Raw genomic sequence first — 16,391 nt, forward strand, 5'->3', positions numbered from 1 at the left:
CGTATCTACATATAATGTACGTGTGACTGTGAGCTGCGGGCGGCAGACGGGAGGCCCCCGCGCGCTCTTTCATCAGCTTCGGCTTGAAATTTGAATATGAAAAGCACATTGCAGTCAGAGTGTCACCTTAATGGCATTTGGCAGTCATTTGATTTATTAGGTTTTAGAGTAATAAAATAATAATAAAAAAAAAAAAGAAAACCTTTTAAATATTTCATCAAACTATGCTAATCGCGGTAATATTGCCAGCTGAAGGCTTGTACCTGTATGCATAACGACAGAAAAATGTGGTTGCCCTAGTGAAATTTCCATGAACCTAGTGAATAATGAAAGAACCTTATTGAAATATTCAGATTTGGGGGGTTTAGGTAACGTGTGTTAGGGTACAAGATGAAAGGAAATGTCTCATTTATAGGAGAGGAGAAGCCTGCACACATCAAATATTCAGTCAGCTTGACAGCTGTGAAAATTGTCGTTTTAAATGGGTACTCCGTCTAAGTCCATACAGGAGAAACATTTCCAAATAAATATTCTCCAAGCCGCCTTCCATTGTAATAGTCTAAATCTGCAAAGTGTCACAAGCGGGATTATATATGAGGCAAACAAGTTTGATTCGGAGCGGTTCATTTTTTTTTATCAACTCACTTTTAATTAAATTTTTCACGTCAAGGTTGTTTTTGTTCTTTTTTTTCCTGCTGTACAATATTAGAACAGGCGAGGGATGTGTACAAAGCCGTATTGCAAGGACATTTTACTTTAAAGGAATCATAACGTTTTAGAGTTCAAACCTTTTGTTACTTTTAATATGTTCTTTGGTATATGCGGTAGATGTGCACCAGAGACTGTAAGGGAAAAAATAAATGTACCTGGTTAAAGGTAGTGGAGGGGTTAGTACAGATTCTGTGTTGGTATAGGGTAAGAGTTAAAGGGGTAGTATAGGCTTGAGGATGAAGTCTGCAGTCATTCTATGTGAGCAGTGTGACATTTTACTTTAAAGGAATCGTAATGTTTTAGCGTTCAAACCTTTTGTTACTTTTAATATGTTCTTTGGTATATGCGGTAGATGTGCACCAGAGACTGTAAGGAAAAAAAAAATGTACCTGGTTTATGGTAGTGGAGGGGTTAGTACAGATTCTGTGTTGGTATAGGGTAAGAGTTAAAGGGGTAGTGTAGGCTTGAGAATGAAGTCTGCAGTCATTCTATGTGAGCAGTGTGACATTTTACTTTAAAGGAAGCGTAAAGTTTTAGAGTTTAATCCTTTTGTTACTTTTATTATGTTCTTTGGTATATGCGGTAGATATGCACCAGAGACTGTAAAGAAAAAAAAATGTGCCTTGTTTAGTGTAATGGAGGGGTTAGTACAGATTCTGTGTTGGTATAGGTTAAGAGTTAAAGGGGTTGTATAGGCTTGAGGATGAAGTCTGCAGTAATTGTATGTGAGCACGTAGTGTGTCCACTATCAGGATTTTCTGGTGTCGGTGCTGGCCTCGTGACTTCAAGTATGCGATTTGCCGACTAGACGTGCATGGACTCGCTCAAAGCAGTCTAATCGGAATGTGGCCGGTAGTCTTCAAATCCCATATTGGCAGTCACATCTGAGAATCCTGACAGTGCGCGCTGTAAGGATTCACAAGTCTGCAGTTAGGTGGAATGAGTGGCTTGAAAGCGAGTGAAGCTTAGCATCCATGAAAGCCAGCCATACACATTAGATGTCTGTTAGCCACACGGTGGTTCGGATTATGTTTCGGCCAGCAGTTATCTCTCCCTACTCCTTCATACGGAGGGGCTGAGTGCTCCTTTGTGCTCTATGAGAGAGCCGCTGCCACACAACTCCGGTGACCGCTTATCTGGCAGTATGAAATTGGACACTCCTGATCCTTATCTCCCCTGACAATCATCTGTCGTGGAAAGATTCGGGGGCCCACATACTCAGTAGACTGTCGGTGAAGCCCTCAGATATCGTTGGGTTTGGCCAGCATTAGTATATTGTATATGGGGGCCTTATGATTCCCTCTACGTCATTATTGCCCAGTGATCAGGGGTTTGTAGTAATACATGGTAGCCATTCAGAGGAATGTCCGTCCATTTACTTCACTGTATGAACCATCGTATTTGCCGGAGCTGGTAGAGTGGTCTTGTAGAGGAGGTCCGTATGTTTTTACTTTTTTTTTGTTATTTTTTTTTTCTATTTTATTTCATCTATATATTTTCTCCGTTGAAGAATTTATTTGCACAGTCTTTTGCTTGGTGCTCAAGGTCCTCCGGTATTTACATTTTTCCTGTGAATTTGTGAAAGGTACTTGGCAGCCCTGTGATCATTACACCCCAGGAAAGGCTGCTCTGTTTAAAACTATAAAACCCACAAAAAAGTACCCTTGACAGCATATCCATTTGCTCTGTAATTTTTCTAGCTTCTTGTGTAATCTGATATTCTCTGCAAATAAATGATCCCGCGCTCGGATTCAGCCATACCATCCCTCTACATTACCTCAGGCTCAGGACACCAGCGAGGGAGACATCGCACGTTTCATTTACATTATATGCCGGGGCTAAATATAATTCTACTGAAACATTTATGAAATTCTCCAGAAATGCTATATATCCGAGAGTTTAAAGACAATCTCCATAAGACTCGAGATTTGTTTCCGCGCTATAAGTGACCGGCCGGTAACCAGAAGATGCTTCTTGGACAATCAACGCAATTTGGATGTTGGGAGAAAATCAACTACTTTCCTTTCAGTTGTCATAAATCATTCCCATGGTTTTTGGAAGAAAACAGTCGTGGACTAGGTCAAAAGTTGAGAGTTATTTTATTTCTGCTGTTCCCCCGAGGAATCCATTACTTTTTTCTTTTTTAAAATCTGCCTAACGGTTCCAGAGAACTGGGTGTCATTTTCTTTTTTTTGTGCTAATTTTTCAGTTCTTTACAAGGAGGCGTGGCTCGCAGGGTAACTTTGCTGAGCAGCCTAAAGACACGCCCCCGAGGATCCTGTGAGCCACTCGTTAAATAAAAAGGCCGATATCTCTGGAATCGTAAGGTGGATTTAAATAAATAAAACAAACTAGGCATACTGGAGGGCAGTGGGAATAAAATAAGAACAAAACCTGTCCACTCTAGGAACCATCCTGATGGTGGGATGAGTTTTACACTTTTTTTATCTAAATAGTGTCAGCTAAGTACCTTATGTTATGTACAAGTACTACTACTATATACTGACTGCAGGGTATTTAATTGTTTTTATCAGAGGCTTAAACATGAACCGTTGACTAATCGTACATGTATGCCACGTAAAAAAAAATAGCAAAATCTTTGTTTTGAATGCAGCATTTTTACTCCCTAGAGAGCAGTTTTTCCTGTGTGTGGAGTATAATGGTTTCCTTCTTCTTTTTATTCTCTTAGCTATCAGAGAGAATCCGCATTGAGATCATATCCCTGAGTCTGGATCTGAAGTCAGACGTCGCCCAGAATGAATCCGTAAAAAGATTATTTGTGGAATATAAATTGTGCAGTCTGCCAGCTGAAGAGACCCCAGTTTCCCTTCCGAAACCCACCAGCGGGAAGAAGATCCACTACAATTACACCAGCGGTAAGCGAGGATGGATGCATTGCCTGGGCATGGCTACCCCATGTAGTATGATACAAGGAATGAGAACAGCTCGTATGCATTAGGGTCCCTTTATACATAGCGACGCACCAGCGATCCCGACAATGATATGACCTGGTCAAGATCGTTGGTGCCTCGCTACATGATCGCTGGTGAGCTGTCAAACAGGCAGACTCACCAGAGATCAGGACCAGCAAGGACACGGGTAACTAAGCGCGCGTCGCTTAGTTACCCGCTGTGTACCCTGGATACCAGTGTGCTCATGCTGGGAGCTGGTATCCAGGGTACACAGTGGGTAACTAAGCGACGCGTGCGCTTAGTTACCCGATGTTTACCTTGGATACCAGCTCCCAGCGTCTGCTTACAGCGCTGGGAGCTCGCTGATCGCTGGTCTCCCGCTGCCACACACAGCGATGCGCTCTGACCAGCGGGAGACCAACAATCAAAAAAAAGGCCCAGGACGTTCCTACACGATCAGCGATACCCGGCAGGGGGACCGGTCGCTGATAAGTGTCACACGCAGCGATCTCGCTGCTGAGGTCGCTGTTGCATCACAAAACTTGTGACTCAGCAGCGATCTCGCTAGCGATCTCGCTGCGTGTGACGGGGGCGTTAGTCTTCTGGTTTTTGGATCATACTTGCCTAAAAAAACAAGTAGATGAGTAAATGAAAGGATGCCATACTTCTACAAACCATTTTATTGTTAGCCTGGGTAGCTGTATTTGGTCTTCATTAGAATTAAAAACTGTTATTTCTCAATGAAAAACAGACAGAAATACATGTCAGCAGTGTATGTACACTTGTTCAGCACATTACAAGGCATTTCCCGCTTAGTATGGCAATATATTGGTACGGTATATTAACACTAATGGCGGTTTTCTTGAAAATATGATCTATATCTATTCTGTTTTTTCGTCCCTTTCTGTGCATTGTTAGATAAGGGAGCCTGATCTAAGGGAATTTGTCACCAGATTTTTGCTACCCCATCTCAGAGCAGCAGGATGTAGTGGCAGGGACCCCGATTCCAGGGATATAAGACTTACCTTACTTAGTGCTGCCGTTTTTATTCAAAACTATTATCTGCTACAGATGTAGCAGTTCTCTGAATGTTGAGCTGTGTGCAACCCCGCCCACACCACTGACTGACAGATTTCTGTGTGCGCTGTGCATAGGCAGAAAGCTGCCAATCAGTGATGCGAGCATGTTTAAACTACTTGGCATCAGGTTTACTAGTCCTCTAGTGATAATCTTCTGTTGATGAAACAATGATTTTATGAAAACTACAGCAAGCAGCCCAATAAGTAACACATCGGAAGAATCAGGGTCCCTGCCTCTGATGACAGATTCCCTATCAACACCAATATGCCCCTTGTGTTTCCACACCTGTCCTATAACTTTTTTAAAGTGGACGTGGCTTTTCAAGAGGGGACGTGCATTTGTTAATACATTTTCCGCATTCCACTCCATGGGACTTTAGATCAAAGCTGGCATATAAGTCCTGATGTATTCACCCAAATGTGCTTTCTGCGTCCTTAACCAGAGAATGACAGGACAGATACATGCAGAACATTACTCGTGTGTGTAGTGTTAATTTATCCATTGTATTAACTTACCTACTAATGATATTGAGATGACTCTGCTCATTTGTCCAAATCTATACAGCAAAGCTGAATCCGGAGTTGCAGAAAACAGAAGCCCCAATCTATTGTGTCCATTGTAGTTGCCAGATTATGATTTTGTTTTTTCTATTTATATATTCATTTTATTATACAAAAATGAAAATAAAGCCCTGAGTTCTAGGATGTCTTGTAGGGGTCCTTAACCTGTCTTGTTTTAAATCCCTCTAGTGATTCATCTGGATAAGTCAAATAATCAATCAAACCGAGACTCTGTAAGATCTGTCCTAAAAGACACGAATTCCAGCAATGCAAGGTATCAACCTTTTGTCTTATGTAAGCATTACTCCGGTAATACACCTCTCACGAATAGGGTTTTATTACAAATGGTAAACCTACAACCTCACAGTATGCAGCAAAATGAGTTCACAGTGAATCCGTCAGTGAGCTTGTCTGTCTGCAGGGTCTGTGACCCTTATTTGCACATCTGAGCCATCTTCTAAACTGATTTATAGCCTTTTTTTAACTCTGATGTGGTCCTAAGTCAGTTTAGAAGAAGGTTCACGAGATGAGACATAAAGGTAAAGGCCCTGTCTCACATAGCGAGATCGTTAGCAAGATCACTGAAATGTCACAGATTTTGTGCGACCTCACCAGCGATCTCGCTACGTGTGACACATAGCGGACCACCCCCCCGCTGGATATCGCTGATCGTGCTTGAATGTCCTAGGCCATTTTTTGATCGTTGGTGTCCCACTGGCCAGCACGCATCGCTGTGTTTGATGCCATAACAACGACGAGCGTCCTCGTTGGCGACTCAGAACTCAGGGACGCAGGCGTGATTTTACTTTGTCTTTTCAATGCCCCCTCAGCTCCGATTGGTGGTCTCAAATTAGGATCTGTGTAACATTTCCTTTTATAGGTCAGCTATCAATTGTATGCAGTCATAACATTTAACATGTACAGTTAGAATAATCGTGTGTCCCCTTGTCAGTGACTGTGGATCTACGAATAAATAGCGCACTGGCGACTCAAACCGCGTAGTGATAGCGCAGTAGTGGCCACCAATCGGAGCAGAGGGGCATGGAAAAGGCAACGCTGAAGCACGTGTATCGAGGTCTGAGTCGTCAGAATAGCTGCTGTGTGACAAGGTCCCAACGACCGCTTAATGCCACCGGGACTGAGCTGCACGGGACACTAGTCGGACAGGCAGATCCCTTCTCCCCGCCACTGCCTTGGAGTGGTAGGTCTCTTCTTGCGAGTGCCTGTAGGGAGAGACCTGTCAGTCAGGTGCCATGCTGGAAGTTAGTTGGACAGGCGGATTTCGGAGGCTTCTCTCCTCAGGCTACACTTTAGTGAGGATCTCTCCCTTTATTTATGGGGAGAGACCTGACATTAGGCAAGGAGAAGCCACCTGAGATCCACTTGTCCGACTAGTCTCCCGTGCAGCTTGGTCACCAGGTCTCTCCCTATAATAATAATAATCTTTATTTTTATATAACGCTAACATATTCCACAGCGCTTTACAGTTTGCACACATTATCATCACAATCTAAATTGCCCATCAGTATCTTTGGAATGTGCGAGGAAACCGGAGTACCCGGAGGAAACCCACGCAAACACAGGGAGAACATACAAACTCCTTGCAGATGTTGTCCTTGGTGGGATTCGAACCCAGGACTCCAGCGCTGCTAGACTGCAGTGCTAACCACTGAGTCACCGTGCTGCCCTATATACACACATAGGGCGAGATCCTCACCCAAGGGTAGCCGGAGGAGTGCAGCCACCAGTATTCCGCGTGTCCCGACTAACCTCCAGCGCAGTTTGGTCATGTAGCCAATGTCGGATACATGGACCGGGCAGCATGTGTCCACTGTCAGGTTCTCTGCATTATGCTACTGCAGAAAACAACCTGGCCCACACTTCTATAGAAACCCTGATTTTTGAGGGGCCAGAAATATATATGGTTAATAAAATAAAACCGCCCCTATGTGTCCACATCCTCTAATCTCCCACTTGGAGACAATATAATTGAGTGGCAGTGGTCATCAATGTACATCATGGGGTAATGGGACATTAATTGGGTTACACTGACATCCAGGCCAAATCGTTGTCAAAAAAAAAAAAGGAGTCTGTTTTTTCTCAAGAAAGAGCGCCACTCATGTCCATAGGTTGTGTCTGGTACTGTAGCTTATTGCAAGTAGAGAAGGGCTAAGATGCAATACTAGACGTTGGCCATGGAGCAGAAGACCTTTTTCTCTGATCCTCAGACGGCTTCTTGGCCAGCAGGACATATTGGCCGCGGACCCACAACTGATGCTACTACTAATTACATCCGATTCTCCGGGACAGTATTGTTTGTTAGCCCCCGTCAGCGTAAAGATTTATCCAAATGTGACAGAAGTTTGAAGTAGGGCTTTTTTTTTTCTTTCTTTTCTCCGATGGAGCCAAGATCCACTTCTAATATAATCAAATGAGGTTTATTCCGAACCTTAAACCAGTTATCTTTACAAGCAGATCATAGCTCGCTCTACGCTGCCAAGAAACATCAAAATCCGCCATGTCTTGCAATTCTGGTCCCGGAGCCAGCCCAAAATGGAGTTTGACTCTTACACAAACCACAAATTCAAAGCATCTTGCGCGTTGCCCTGCAATTAAGCATTTTCGAGGAGGACTAAAGCTCGGCCACGAAAAGTCTGGATGTCGAAATGCAGCTTAAAGAACACATACATCTTTCTCCGTCTTAAAAGCCCGTCTTAAATTTCATAAGCTACCAAGGGTGTGTGTTTTCCACATTTTACAGAGGAAGCAGCATTTTACTGTGGTTAGTTTTGATCCAGAGTCAGGTCACTGAAGGGTTTGTGGGACAGATTCCCCTATTAATCACTTTGTCAAAAAAATAAATAAATAACACTTTTCTTAAGAAATAGTAATAAAAAAAATGTTAGGACTGTAATAACCCCTTCATGTAGTAAAACCGGGTACTGTTAGGCGACTATGGAGAATGTAATCATTTATAGGAATTTGCCCGGTTTTCGTAGTTACATCGTTTCTTTAAATTTCTCAAAAAGAACAGGGAAAAAAAATAGGTCAGACTGCTTAGTGTAGAAATAACTAAACCTTTACGATTCCAAGGAACCTAAATGCAGTGGATTTTCGACTGCGGTTTCGCAATGGATTGACTTTCATTCCAAATCTGCTGCAGAAATTGCAGTTTGTAATCTATGGAAATGTACTAGCTGGTACCGCTTGGGGCTTTGGATTATAACACCGAGCACACTTTTTTGGTGGGACTATGAACATTTGTTTAGAGAGGGGCAATTACAGTTTTCTTAGGGCATCCCAAAGGCACTTACACGCCTTTGCATGTTATTAACGGTTGTCGGAGGAATGTTCTGCCGCAGTGAATGCACTTGGGTACAAATATCATCAAGACTCACTGCTGGCAGCTCCCTTTGAAATTGCCAACCAATGACGTCCCAGATGTGCTCAATGCGAAACAAGTCCGGAGATGCTGCAGGCCATGAAAGCACATTTAGGCCACTCAGCCTGCTCGTAGTAGCACCAGAAACATACGGCCTGGCGTTGTGTTGACAAACTGCTCTTGAGATAATTTCATTTTCCCACGTGAAGGCTCCTTCTTGGTGTTGCCCATGTAGTCTCCAGACTGATCTCTAAGAGGAGAGACATCTATTGCTGTCTTGCTCTGCACCCTTTGAGAGCCTGTATCGGGAGGGGGCGTATGCCTCCTAGCCCAATGTCATGCACACACCTTCTGATGGTTTGTGTAGAGACTGTTTTACACCTTATGATTGGGATGTGATGTCCTATTTAGCTGGCAGAACAGAATGGATCAGTACGTGCCATCCTACAAATCTCAAGAGGTCACTTTGACAATGCCATGAAGAGGCCATCACAAGGGAACTTCACACCGGGCCTACTCCCGGGGTTATGATGTGGGTGGCAAAATGTACGATAGCTGGACCCATCTAGTCTTCATTCCGGGTACACTAAAAGCTCAGCATTACATTTATTTGCTCATGGAACCAGTGGTACAGCCATTTCTCCAAAGTATCACAGGAGCTGTTTCTCATCACGACAATACCAGGCTGCATGTTGCTTGTTCTACTGTGAGCAGCCTACATGGCTTAAATGTTCTACCATGGTCTTCATTGTCTCCAGATTTGTTTCCCATCCAGCACATCTGGGACGTCATTGGTCGGCAATTACAAAGGAGCTGCCAGCAGCAGATCTTGATGATTTGCCCAAGAACATTCGTCAGACAACCATTAATATCCTCACTGATGCCGGGATTTCTGCACATGGTGCACCGACAGGATACTGAATAAATTGAGAAGTTTTGATGATGTCATGTCAATCCATCCTGTGATTTCCATAATTCCACGACTTTGCAATTTCAATGTTGAGAAGTGTAGTATAAGGAAAAAATAGGTCTCTCCTCCAGTAAAGTGAATTCCCAAAGCATGGAGTACCCACATCAATGCTTTCTATATTGAAGATTTTGGACTTTTTCTGCTAAACTCACTGGCTTGGTGGGACTGTACCCTATCCCAAGTTTGCCAAGGTACATTTCTATTGCAATTCTTGTTTTCTATCCATCAGCATTAAATTTACGGTGGTTAGTGACCCACCCGACGATGAGCAGGACCTGGATTGTGACGACATAGGCTTTAGTAATGTCAGCTTGAGAGATATATTACATACGGGTCAAGACATCATCAATAGAGACCTTGAAAGTAAGTATCTTCTTCATGTTTTTACCTGAATATCCCGAGAATAAATCACGATAATGTAGTAAAGTCATCAAATTTTAATGCTGGCATCATCCAACTGTAGATAACTAGCCGGGACGCAATAGTAACCAGAGCTTGCGACATGTGGAAGTAATTTGCTTTCTACTTGAAGATAAAAATGCTTTAATGTTTTCTTAAGCTTCTCTTCCCAACTTTCTCGTCAGTTTAAGTCTAATCCTCGGTTGGGTTCTGAAATTGAGTTTGACAACCTATGTGCTCACTTTCAGGATATTTCTTTCTCAACTGATTATAGAACTTTACAGCAGCGCTGTAGTTCAGCAGGTTAAACAGAGTTAACAACAAATGCCTATTTCTGTAGGTTAAAACCTGCCTCCCCAAGCTGCCTTACATAGGTTATTCACCAATATCTCATATACATCATTACTTCAAAAGTAGAGGAAGTATTGGTTCTCCTTAAAGAGAATTTAGACAGTTTTTTACCATCTAATCTGAAAGTAGCATTAAGATAGAGACAGAGACCCTGATTCTGGCAGTGTATCACTTACTCGGCTGCTTGCTGTAGGTTGGATAATTTCCTGCTGATAAAACTGATTTTATCACTAGACGACTAGTAAACCTGCTGCCATGTAGTCTTCCATATTCATGAGCTCTGTATAACCCTGCCTCCATCACAGATTGTCAGCTTTCTGCCTATGCACATTGTACACAGAAAGCAGCCATCAGTGGTGTGGGCAGGGTTATACAGAGCTCAACATTCAGAGAACGTCTGGCTTTGCAGCAGATAAAGCAGTGGTTAAATCAATCTATGTGTTAACACATAGCGTGTTATGACAGTGTAGTAACTCACCCGGGAAAATAGGTAACACACTAAAAAACTGCAACTGAGCCCACTGGTTCCTGTATAGACTAGAGATCCTGACCCTGTTGTCCCTAGTGGTTACTGTGAGAGCTAAGTTAGCCCTAACCAAGTTCTAGACGATAGCATAGCAACTCAGACCTATGCTGCCCGATAGGCCGTCGAGCACTACACGTTCCTCCTAAAGAACCAAAGTACAGAGAAGAGTGAAAATTACCTTCAGAAAGGAAAGTGTGCTGAAATAGAAAAGGATTCCACAGTGAGTAAAACAAGTGAAAGATTAAATATGAACTGTAAAAAAAATAAACCACCTACTTCATAACAAGAAACAGAAGAAAGGTTCAGGAAAAGGAACAAAAATAACAGAGATAAACCCTAGCTACTCCTTCACTGACTAATTTAAATTATATTATTATATAAGCCGCACCCGAAAGATGATAGAGCAGACAAATGAAAGACACCTGTTACCCTTAAAAAAAAAAAAAAAAAGCTGCAACAAGGATAATACACATTTTTCTGGGTGTTTAGTTTATCTGCTGTGACTCAGCGGCAGAAAAGCCAGCCTCAAAGCACAGGCTCAAAAGTTCAAACCCAGACATGACACAGGGTCTCAGCCCCTACATTATGCTGTGCTCAGATGGGGGGAGCAAAAACCTGGTGACAGATTCCCTTTAGAGAGACCAACTGAGTGCGGCATCTTATTGACAATGATCCATGAGAAAAAGGGAACAGAACTCTTGTTGGACAAAAGAAACTGTCGCAAGTACCAGCTAAGAGAGGTAACTAGCTACTCTATAAGTCAGTGTCTGACCCTTGTAACATGGTCAGCAATAAAAGCCAAGATGACTTTCTGGCATGGCATTAATCCCTCGTCATGCTACAAGGCTTGTTAAGTAGGGCAGGAAATATTCCACCATAATTGTAGAAATTGAATGAATTTTTGCTGTCAAGTTCTAGATTTCACCCTTTATAGAGGTTACAAGAATAGATATTATTCTCTCACTGCAAAGTCATGGATTGTGATTAGTATTACTATTATGCATTTATATAGTGCCATTTATTCCATGGCGCTTTACATGTGAAAAGGGGAAATATAGACAGGTACAATAAACATGTGTAAGACAAGGGACACAGAAGTACATAAGGAGAGGGGACCCTGCCCGCGAGGGCTCACAGTCTACAGGGATGGGTGAGGATACAGTAGGAGAGGGTAGAGCAGGTCGTGCGGTGGTTCAGTAGACCGAGGATCATTGCAGGCTGTAGGCTTGTCGGAACAGGTGAGTCTTCAGGTTCTTTTTGAAGGTTTCCGTTGATGGTGAGAGTCTGATGTGTTGCAGCAGAGAGTTCCAGAGTATGGGGGAAGCACGGGAGAAGTCTTGTATGCAGTTGTGGGAGGAAGAGATAAGGGGGAGTAGAGAAGGAGATCTTGAGATGATCGAAGGTTGCGTGCGGGTAGGTACCTAGAGACCATGTCACAGATGTATGGAGGAGACAGGTTGTGGATGGCTTTTTATGTCATGGTTAGGGTTTTGAATTGGAGCCTCTGGGCAATAGGAAGCCAGTGAAGGGCCTGGCATAGGGGGGAGGCTGGGGAATAGCGGGGAGACAGGTGGATTAGTCAGGCAGCAGAGTGTAGGATGGGCTGGAGTGGTGCCAGAGTGCTGGAGGGGAGGCCAGAGAGTAGGAGGTTGCAGTAGTCGAGGCAGGAGATGATAAGAGCATGCACCAGTGTTTTTGTGGTTTCGTGGTTGAGGAATGAGCGGATCCGGGAAATATTTTTGAGTTTGAGGCGGCAGGAGGAGGCGAGCGCTTGGATATGTGGTTTGAAAGAGAGCGCAAAGTCGAGGATCACCCCAAGGCACCGAGCGTGCGCGACTGGGGAAAGAGAGCAGCCATTGACAGTGATGGGGCTTGCTTAGTTATTGAAATGAGCCAGTCAGCCAACCCCTTCACACACATCACTAGTCACATGCTAACAGTCTGCCTAATGCAGAAGTAGAGCCGCCAGGACACTGGATTGGCACTGACAATGGGACATGGGTGCTGAAAGTTTATTAGGAAGTTTAAATACATATTTTAAAGAAAAATCACTTTCTATCAAGCTGGATAACCCCTTTTACTCATTCCTTAATCTACAGATCAAAATCAAATGGTGAGTCCCGACAGCCACCAACCACAGAAAACTTACAAAGAAATAAATTATCTTATTCTGCAGATTACATAGTTAAAACTTGGTGACAGATTCCCTTTAAAAGGTCTCAGAATGGTATATAAAAGAAATACACCCCGTCACTAATAGCTGCAGCTCAGTACCCGCCAGTAATGAGTGGGCATTTTTTGCCATTTTCATTATATCAATATGACAGTAGGCAAGTGTGGGGGCGAATTATCCCTTATTTCTCTTTTATTAAAACGAATTTTCCGGTTTCAGAAAAACTCGATCCCTGAGTCCGGCGCTTAATCTCTCCTGATCCCAATGTCTGTTATTGTCTGCAGCGCTGAAGTCACCTTGCAGCCAAACAGTGAGCTCAGTGGCTCTGCCAAAGAAGAGGACACAAGCTGCTGAACTTGCTGACAACTCACACAGACATTGACAGACAACGGGAGCAGTGACAGAGACTCTGTGCTGGACAGAGACTCTGTGCTGGACCTGGGGATCAAGTTTTTCTGAAACCGGTTACCCCTTTAACCAGTCTGAGGTCTTTTGGAAAAAAAATAGTTTATATGTAGGATAACCCCTTTAGGGTTTTTAAATGTTCACTTTCAGAGGGGCTTTCCGTTGTACCTAAATCTACTGGAAAGGTTATAATTGTTTACTTGTTGTAGGGTCTCACAGCTTGGACCGTAACACCTCATTTAAACGTCGGTGATTTTTCTCGTACATGCAAAAAACGTACCAATTGTCATCAGTGTGTTGGATCAAATTTTCATCAGCGCATACATTTTTACCATTAATGATTTTCTTTTATGCAAATAAAAATTTAAAAACTTTTCCTACCTATTGCAATGTTAATCACGGACAGCACATAAATGACATGGTCATGTGAGCAGCCCCATAGACTATAATGGGTTTGTATTGTATCGACGAAAAATACTAATAAAGCACATACATGATTGACCAGCCAACCAAATTGAGGACTAAGGGCTGTTTCACAGGTCGTTTTTTACTGCACTGTGCTATCCATGTTTTTTTTTACAGATGGCAATCTTACGTATGATAGTCTATGGGGTAGTTCACAGGTCCGATCAAGTGGTCTGCACAAAAGCACGGAGACTTGTCAGATGTTGATCAGAATGATGGATCAAATTCAACAATGTAAGTCTGTGGATTCTGAAAAAGTCAGACAGCACTGATATGCCATCTATGTACTGTCCTTTTTTCAGAGACTAATAGAAGCTTGAGAAAACTCAATTTATTTTTTTTCCATCTGAGAAAAACCTGAAAAAACTTTGATTGTAAAAACTAACATAGACCAAACACTGATGAAACTTGGTCCGTTTTTTGCTAACAAGAAAAATCACTTGTGATCCCTAAACGTTTTTTTTTCCTAGGAAGACCACCGTCAGGAGAAGTAGACTCACGTGACTGGTTGCCCATGAGCCATGCATGTCCATTCTGTGTCTGTGTCACTAAAAATATTAAGATAGCTTTGGGTAGTTGTGCCAAGGACTTTGTCCGGAGTAACATGGCAGTTGTGCAGCCAGCTGCATTCAACTCCCATTGGCTGCGGTCTTGCAGGTAGTAAACATCTAGTGAAGGGTGGGGGGTTGAAGTCAACCCCATGGCGGGACCTACAACAATTTAACAATTGTGATCTATCCAGTGGATCAGTAGTAATTTCTGTAGACCAGAATAAAGTAAAAGTAACGTATTAAAACATATGATATATAATTCTATTCTGCCATTCATTAACTTGTATTTTTGCTTCTTCAGGACAAGGAAATATTGTCTAGGGTTTTAATTGGTGGCCAGTATCAGAAAAGACATAGCGAGCAACCACTATGGAATCTAATTTTTTTTTATTGCGTGTCTTTTGCCAAAGGCAAGAAGCCCCTTTTCATTTTCTCCTAAGCCATCTGTCTTTCATATCTGCACAACAGGCAAACGTCACATGGCTTATTGTGAAAGTGTTCCATGATGGAATCCACAGCAGCCAGTACAGGAAACCATGCCAAGCTATGAGGGTTACGTTCTAACAAGCCACTTTTTTATTATTATTATTGATAATTGGCGTAATCATTGATAAAGCATGTTTGGATGCCACAGTGGTTTAGCATGATGGTCCATTATAGATAACTGGTCTCATGTGCCTTTCAGACGAAAAAGCCCCCAGTGAGATTGTGGTCTTGTTAACTATTTTTTTTCTCTTCTTCTGATCCAGTTTATGATTCAGTGTCTGGACAGACTATAATTGGTAAGATGACCGTGACAGTGGAAGCTGCAGAGGCACTTCGCTCATTGATGCTGGATTAAAGGCTGGGGCTTTGTACGGGGAAGAGATCGCCGAACTTTGTTGCTTCCTTCAGATTAGTTCCAGTTTTGATCCTAAAAAGCAGCTTTTAATATGTCGATAATAATGTGAATTTAATAGAGAAATCCAGGCCACATATCGCTTACCCAAACTCACGTTTTTCACTTTAATAATCGCATTCTTGTTGTTTTCAATCAAGCGAAAAAAGTCACATAAATATTTAACAGTTTCTAAAAGAGGTTCTCCGCCTGAAGTTCTTGGCAAAGGCTTATATAGCAAGAATGTGTGCTAAAACGCTAACATTTGGTGTTACGTACAAAATTATACATTGACATAAATTTTTTTTTTTGCTCTAGTTTGCCTGGCAGAACTATATACGATTGGAAAAAAATAAAATCAAATCATGGGATTTCTTTTTATGGTGCCTTATTGATATGATTGTAAAGATGTTTTTGTAAATTTCACATATTTATGATGATCAAAATATTAAAATATGTAAATTTTCTATTAGCTATGTGTCAGGGTATTCTTTTTTGACAATGATTTACATCTGGGCAGTACCATACGCATGTCAGATGTGAGCCATCAGTAAGGCACTTCGCCTCTTATATCGATGGGAGAACTCAACACACGTGCAAAATTATGGACACTCTTTCTGACAAAATGTCGGGCCCCTTCAAGAGTGATCACATCCTCTTCCTGAGAACAGAGAAGAAAGTTACATTCAGATGTGTAACTATATTTGCAGAGATCAGTTCAGGTCATGAATGCTAGTAGTAACCTGTCATCAAGATGGTGGTTGTAGAAGCAACCTGTATGCTTCAGGGACCCTAATATTTTTCTAGATGCCCAATGTTCAAATTGTAGCTTCTATAAAAAAGGAATTGAATTTCTAAAACCGCGACGTGCCACTTTTACTAGTCATCTTGGTGGTACTGCTATGGGGACTAGTTATTGTCGTCCTGCTCTTTGCATATGACCACCAACTAGATTGGCATCCTTCTTGGCACAGTTGATCCATGCGAGACGTCAATCAATACAGACCCTGATAAGTACCCATGGAATCA

General features: G+C 42.4%; 1 protein-coding gene across 1 annotated transcript in view; it reads left to right on the plus strand.

The window, feature by feature from the left end:
• Positions 1-15,834, plus strand: part of RPGRIP1L (RPGRIP1 like) — a 144,859-nt gene extending 129,025 nt beyond the window's left edge. The window contains exons 23-26 of the mRNA XM_073576150.1: positions 3,401-3,587; positions 5,453-5,537; positions 9,845-9,978; positions 15,235-15,834. Of these exons, the coding sequence (XP_073432251.1) occupies positions 3,401-3,587; positions 5,453-5,537; positions 9,845-9,978; positions 15,235-15,326 (498 nt within the window). The 3' untranslated portion in view covers positions 15,327-15,834. The remainder of the gene's footprint in view (positions 1-3,400; positions 3,588-5,452; positions 5,538-9,844; positions 9,979-15,234) is intronic.
• Positions 15,835-16,391: the final 557 nt, after the last annotated feature.

This window comes from Dendrobates tinctorius, unplaced genomic scaffold (assembly GCF_039654945.1).
Source record: "Dendrobates tinctorius isolate UK_male_01 unplaced genomic scaffold, ASM3965494v1 ptg000047l, whole genome shotgun sequence".
NCBI classification, from domain to species: Eukaryota; Metazoa; Chordata; class Amphibia; order Anura; family Dendrobatidae; genus Dendrobates; species Dendrobates tinctorius.